General features: G+C 34.5%; 1 protein-coding gene across 1 annotated transcript in view; it reads left to right on the plus strand.

Annotated features, from left to right (window-relative positions):
• The window catches only part of LOC107591272 (mitogen-activated protein kinase kinase kinase 3-like), a 57,322-nt gene that overhangs the window by 29,097 nt on the left and 20,725 nt on the right, over nucleotides 1-7,500 (plus strand). The window contains exons 6-8 of the mRNA XM_016280387.1: nucleotides 394-542; nucleotides 1,678-1,751; nucleotides 6,351-6,412. Of these exons, the coding sequence (XP_016135873.1) occupies nucleotides 394-542; nucleotides 1,678-1,751; nucleotides 6,351-6,412 (285 nt within the window). The remainder of the gene's footprint in view (nucleotides 1-393; nucleotides 543-1,677; nucleotides 1,752-6,350; nucleotides 6,413-7,500) is intronic.

A 7,500-nucleotide genomic window follows, 5' to 3' on the forward strand; every position in this document is an offset into this window, starting at 1 on the left:
TACAGTATATATATATATATATATATATATATACAGTATATATATCCTATGTAAACAAGTAATTGTTAACTATGATGTTACTTTATTGCACCAACTTTGCATAGATGATAGCACAACAGACCATTTCACAAAAATAAATATATAAGCAAACAAACAAATAAATAAACCTTATGAGTAAGCATGACCCGTGACTCTACTAAAACAGTTCACACTTCAACCCCCCCAATGTTCAAACCAAAACTACGCCCTTGATCCCCGTCATTATTCACTTCAGTCTGCTTGACTTCTTTTTGTTTCAGGCATCCTGCACTCTGTTATTAGTTGCTGTGAAAGTATTACTATTCCAGACTTTTTTTTTGCATCAGACTGCATGATTTGTCATGCTAACCTCACACCGTCTGTCTGCAGGATCTCTGAACACGGGCCGCACCTCACCCCCTCCAGGCAGCGTACCAGAAGAACAACAGCAGATCGCTCGGCAGGGGTCCTACACCAGCATCCACAGTGAAGGAGAGTTCATCCCAGAAACGCTCGACTCCAATGTAAGCCTTGGTTTGGAGCTGTAGATTACAGCTGTGATTAAAGTTAAATCAAGACTTTTCACAATGTGCTTTAACACATACCACATCTTTTTAAATAGACACTTTTAACACTTTAAGCAATGATTCACACATATACACTGCTTTTAACCCTGGACTATGAGTGTTGGTAGCAATATTATTAGCTTAAATAGTTAGTTTACCCAAAAAAGAAAATTCTGTCATTGATTACTAACCCTCATGTCGTTCCAAACCCGTAAGCCAAGATATTTTTGATGAAATCCGAGAGCTTTCTGACCCTCCATAGAGAGCAATGCAACTGAAATGTTCTCAGACCCAGAAATGTAGTAAGGACATGTAAGTCCATGTGACATCAGTGGTCCAACCATAATTTTACAAAGCTACGAGAATACTTTTTGAAAGAAAACAAAAATATCGAATTTATTCAACAATTCTTCTCCAAGTGACCATCTTCCGCCATTATCGAGAGTACCATGATGCATCAGTTGACTGGATAGATTAGATACAGCAGATTTAGAGCTAATTAATATTACCTCAGTTTTACCAGTTCAATTTAAAGTAATTTGCCTTCAGCCAAGGATTGAGTTCCTTGATGCAAGCTGTTAATGTAGGGGGAGGAAACACTGAAGTGGAAGGTGTGCTTAAATAAATCTGAATGTCATCAGCATAACAGTGGAAGTTAAACCCATATCGTTTGATTAATTTCCAATTGATTACATATAAGTAGTGAAACGAAGAGGGCCCAAGACAGAACCTTGAGGTATGCCAGAACTGATGGATTTGGTGGATGATTTGTGTTTCTGGTATATAACAAATTTATTATAATAATTTAATTTAATAATTGTTAACAAAGTGTGAAAAGGCCAATGAAAATAAACAATAATGACTTTTTAAGGTCTCTCATGTTCTTTTGCCCTGTACTTTGACTTGTATAAAGTGTACAAGATGTCACTGTTCTGTGTAACTGTGCTCTTTATAACAGTCTGGGGAAAAGGAAGCTCGGACATATTATGAGCATTGGTTCATGGAAAGTCTTAACCAGTCTTCAGGTTAAGATGCACAGACCATAATGAAAAAATGTAATGCAATAAAATTGTAATTTATTTTTTGTCTATAGATTATGGAGCCATTTGGGAGTGCGAATGGGTCACTTTCTAGCAGCTGTCAGTCACTGGACCAAGCACTGGACAGGTGGGCCAAACACCTCTATATTATGAACTTATGTGTGTATTGGGATGAACCAAGACTACATTTTTTAAAAGACCAGCCTACTAATTGGAGTTTAAGAAAGCCTGGTATTTACATTTAGCAGATGCTTTTATCCAAAGTGACTTATAAATGAGGCACATCACAAGCAATTTTTCATACAAGAGCTAGCAATACTTGCAGTACTGCAGTGGCACGTTTCAAAAACAGTTAGAGGGTTAGAGGGAGCAGATTGAAACAGAAATGGGATGTTTTTAAAGAAGAATTTTTATTAACTTGAAACAACTTCAAAACAATGCACAAACTGTCAGAACCATGATGTCTGTCTTTGAACATACAGTTATAGTGATGGCAGGTTTTATACTTTTTTTATTTTGAATTTAGATTACATTTTTTATTTATTTTCAACTTATTTTGTTGAACTGTATGTTTATTTCATTTGTCTTTTCCTGTTTTCTCTTTTTTGAAGTTTTTTGAATAATAACTAAAACTATTAATAAAACTATCTGAATCATTCTTTGAAATAAAGCTGAAATAAAATAAAAGACGAATATTAAATGAAAAACCTAAATTAAAAAAAAATGTGATGTTGCCTTGGCAACTAATTGAAATATAATAAGCTGAAATACTAAAATGACTAAAACAAAAAAAAATAAAGCTACATAGAAATAAAAAATTAAAATTAAAACTGAAAACATGAAAAGAAAAGTATATGAAAAGAAACAGTATAATAGTATATAAATTATACTAAAATAATTTTACTGCAAAAATTAGTGTGTAAACTGATAACATTTAAACATTTAGTTTTACATTTCTAGTGTATTCTGGTGCCATTATTAAAATAATGTTATGACCTTTTGTAAAAAAAAAAAATTTTTTAGAAATGTTTTTAATACTAAACAAAAATTAATTATTGGGCTTTTTTAAATTTCAGTTTAGTTTATTGGAGTCATATTTTATTTGTTTTAGTGTTGGTTTTTCCAAATTTCATTTATTTTATTCTTTTTTTTTTTCTTCCAGTATTTAGCCACTAAAATGTCAAAAATAGTCTCACTGATTGACTAGCTGTTGGGCATTGTTTTAAAAACAGCAGAAATACAGTCACATTACTAAAATGTCGTTTAGTATCGTCACTACTTTTAGTTAGATGAAATCAAACTAAAAATGCCTTATTTATAGTTGTCAATGCATTTAAATGGAAGAATGTTTTTGGACGATGGAAGAATGTTTTTTTAATGTTTCAACAATTACTCACTTTACCTTTAAAGTGTATATTATAATAATTACGGGTAGGGATATCTGATAAACGTACCAGCTGCCCAGAGAGGAAATGGAATCAGGTCGTCACAGAGGCCAACCAGGAAGTCCTTGATGTAACTATGGCGGCAGCTTACTTATCAGGACGCCTGGATTCCAGTGCTATCGCTCGCCGCCTCTGCTCAGCTCAGAGAGAGAGAACGAATGAAACTGAAAGAGAGGAAGATGGAGAGAGAGTGGGTTGATCTCACCAATCTATTGTGCTCTCTGCTTCCTGTTTGCTATTGTTATAAAAAGAGTTGGTCAATAATGCAGTGTGAAACAAAAAACGGGAAAAAAAGAGTGAGAATGAAAGACAGGAAAGTGAGAGAGAGAGGGAAAGAGAAAGGAAAGCCATGCTACCTACACGAGCCTTATCTGGCTTTTAGCCCTCAGAACAATGGCAGGAAACAAGTGCATGGAAATTTTTCCCCTCATACGGGTGTGTGTGTGCCCATTATCCGGGGTCTCACTGATCCCCCCGCTCCGTACTGACGTCACCGTCTGACAGGGATAACGGGGTCGGGGCAATAACAATCACTTTATGTCTCTCTGCACATTAACTCATTCATTCATTCATTCATTCATACTATGTTGAAATAGGTATAACACGAAAATGACAGCGCGAACCTACAGGCATTATATAGCGGGTAAATTTGACCCGCGCTGGCGCTTATAGGTATAAATGCCCCGTTTTTTGATCTGATTTTATCTAAACCGTTTTTAACAACAGGGGATTGTAAATCACACAATTTTAGTAAAAGTCAGTGACTGGGAGACTTGAATGTTTTATTAAAAATCTTTTATGTACGTTTTTAAAAACAGCCACGGATAAAATTTACCCCGTGGCGGTTCTAGTGTTAAATGACTTTATAATTCTGCTGACATCATCAAGTCGTCTTATTAGACCCCATCCCTTTAAAAGGATCAAATCAAGTCTTGCTTGTCATTTCAGTCTTGTTGATTATCCCGTTTTAACACTGAAATGCATATTATTCAAATAAACAAGTTTGCGATTGGCTGATTTATGTTGACTTTAAGCACACATCTTGATTGGCAGAGGCAAGATCAGTATACTTTTTTTACATCATCCTCGAGTGCTAGAGCTTCTTTGTTTTGTGAATCAATGCCAACTACAGCTCACATTGATTTAAACAAAAAATTACCATTGCTGTCTAACTACCCACAGCTGAGCGAGTGATGGCAGATTGGATTTAGTCATTTGTTTGCCTGGAAAATATGATTAATCTGTTTCTGAATCTGTTTTCTGCGTAACTGAGGCATCACTGAGAACTTGAGAACACAAAAATATACTTTTTATGAAAAAAAATGTAATGCTATGCAAATGCAGTTGAGTTAAATACCAAATGAAATGCCATTTTAAAAAAATTTAGAATTTGGGAGAGCGAAAGTATAGATTCATTCTGAAGCTTTTATCATTTATCATATACTGCTGTTCAAAAGTTAAAGGGTTAGTTCACCCAAAAATAAAAATTAGGCTGCGTTTTACTCACCCCCGATGCATCCTAGGTTTATATAACTTTCTTTTTTCAGGCGAATCCAGTCGTCATATTAGTTATAAGTTATATAAAAATGGTCTTTGATCTTTCAAGCTCTATCGTTGTACTCAGCGGGTGTTGCATTGCTTCAGTCCAAAAGACGTGAAATAAAAAGCACCCTTCCACAAAAAAAGTGTCTCACACGGCTCCGGGGGGTGAACAAAGGCCTCCTGTAGCGAATCGATACGTTTTTGTAAGAAAAATATCCATATTCAAAACATAATGTTCACTTGAATCTAGCTTGCGCTCACTGTTGTAAAACGGAAGCAGTTCCGGGGGAATGATGCATGAGGTCAGCTTTGTGCATGCGCCGCTCAGAAGTGACGCACGCGGAGAGATCGAAACAAAACAACAGTCACTAATTAGAAGTACAAAATTACGATTTGTAAAGAAGAATGTCGGAGGATTTCGATATAAGCCAAGAGGAGACTTGTTTTCCTTTGCTAAAGTAAGGAATCTTTGCTTCTTTTGATCCTGTAAACAAACGTTGGTTTTCACGAGACTCACCGGCGCATGCGCAACGCTGACCTAATACTTCATGCTCCCGGAACTGCTTCTGTGTACAACTGCTGGCGCAAGCTAGATTAAAGTGATTATTACGTTTTGAATATGGATATTTTTCTTACAAAAACATATCGATTCGCTACAGGAGGCCTTTGTTCACCCCCTGGAGCCGTGTGAGACACTTTATTTAATGGAAAGGTGCTTTTTATTTCACATCTTTTGGACATAAGCAATGCAATACCCGCTGAGTACAACAATAGAGCTTGAAAGATCAAAGACCATTTTTAATATAACTTATAATTAACTGGATTCGTCTGAAAGAAGAAAGTCATATACACCTAGGATGCATCGGGGGTGAGTAAAACGCAACCTAATTTTTATTTTTGGGTGAACTAACCCTTTAAGGGTCAGTAATGTTTTTTAAAAGAAGTCTTGTTAAACTTGTAAAGGCTGCTCATTGCTCTTCTTTTAAAAAAGCCTATAACACTAGCTTTCTCTATTCTTTTTCTATTCTATCTATTTTTTTCTTTTTATTTATTATATCACTAACAAAAAAAGCCTTACTACATGTACTGCGTTAGGCTATGCATGTTATTACACACTTGCATATTATTGCTCTTTTGTTGATTTTGATTGCTTCCATTGTCCTCATTTGTCGCTTTGGAAAAAAGAGTCTGCTAAATGACTAAATGTAATGTAAATGTAAATTAAAAAAATAATAAAATAAAATAAAATCTTACTGAAACCAAGTTTAATGTGTATAATGTGTAGAGTATAATGTGTTTTTTTTTTTATTCACAACCAAAGCCATGGAGCATGACATTCATGACATCGTTATGTTCTTGGGTCTGAAATATTTTCACATACTAAAAATCTAGTGTAATCTCCACATAAAAGCAAAATTACTTATAAAGTGAAAAAATGGTGGCCTACATGTCCACATACTTTTTGGAGTTACTACATTTGACTGACACATAACGCTTTCGTTGTGCTATTCAAAAGTTTACAAAACCCCGATGAATGGTCAGACGTTGTATGTCGGGTCAGATATCAGGTAAAGAAAATATCAGGTCCCCATCATCAGGTGGCAGGCGGTCACATTGGCACGACGGGGACTGTGCAGTGCAGGAATGTAGGCTAGGCAGACGGTGCAGCCCAACCTCACCACTGCACACAGGGGAGTAACAAACAAAAATAACCTCCTTCTCTCCTTGTGTTTCCACAGCCCACCATTCTCCCAGAACAACCGGGACAACAATTACCTGAACCTCAACTATGAATACAAAGGTGAGGTTGACATGAGCAATGAATATGGATTTCTATCAGAGCTGTGGGCTTTTCATGGGGTATTCATGGGGCAAAGGTGCTTCCTTTGAGCTGTTGACTGTGGTCACTCTGTGTTGCTAATGGGGCGTCACGTCAAAACAAGACTCTACATTGGCAGTCCTGTTGAATGTGGCTGTGATTGTACCTCTGTTTCCAAACAAAGTGAGCTGCTTTGATGTTTACTGCCTAGATAGGCAGCTGTCTTCTAAGGGAGCATCCTAACAGAAATGGAGCCTCATTAGTGACTGATTTGGTGTCCTGTACAGGACCTTGTTTTTGAAGCGCATGGGAGATTTGAGTCAAAATTTGTATTTTAATTTGATTTATTTGTATTAATATTTTCTGTACAATTAAAGATATTTATAAAAGTATGCTATTATAAATACCTTTAATTGAACAGAAAATATTAGAATAATAGAATAATATTAGAATAATAATATAGAAAATAGTATATTAAAATGCTATAATAGCATTTTAATGAAATAGAATATATTTATATTTCTTAATTATAAAACATTTTACTTCATCCCATTTTTTGTAGATTTTTTTTTTGTCTTCTTTGCAAAGGATAAAAATTTTTCGGAATCAAAGTTTCGTTAAATATAAGGTTGTTTTTAAAGACTGTCTTAAAGTTCTATTTACTATATCTTATTATTTTAATATGAATTTATATCTCATTGGCAGTTTATTTTGAGCATAAATTGAGCAAAATGTAATTTAAAAAAATGTGTATATACAGTATATGCATGCACACTACTGGTCAAAAGTTTGGAATAATATATTTTTTAATGTTTCTAAAAAAATTATTTTCATTTATTTGATCAAAAATACAGTGAAAATAGTAATATTGTGAAATGTTATTACAATTTAAAATATTTGTTTTCATTACATTTATCTTGGTTTAATGATACTTAGATATTTATACTTCAAAATAAGACAAAAATATTGATTAAGAAAATTATTATTTTTTTCAGTCTAAAAAAAGTCTGTCTTCATAGGCAGTTCACAGAGTTACAGTGGGGAAAAAAAGTATTTAGTCAGCCACCAAT

The sequence above is a fragment of the Sinocyclocheilus grahami genome, unplaced genomic scaffold (genome assembly GCF_001515645.1).
Source record: "Sinocyclocheilus grahami isolate Dianchi unplaced genomic scaffold, SAMN03320097.WGS_v1.1 scaffold139.1, whole genome shotgun sequence".
NCBI lineage: Eukaryota > Metazoa > Chordata > Actinopteri > Cypriniformes > Cyprinidae > Sinocyclocheilus > Sinocyclocheilus grahami.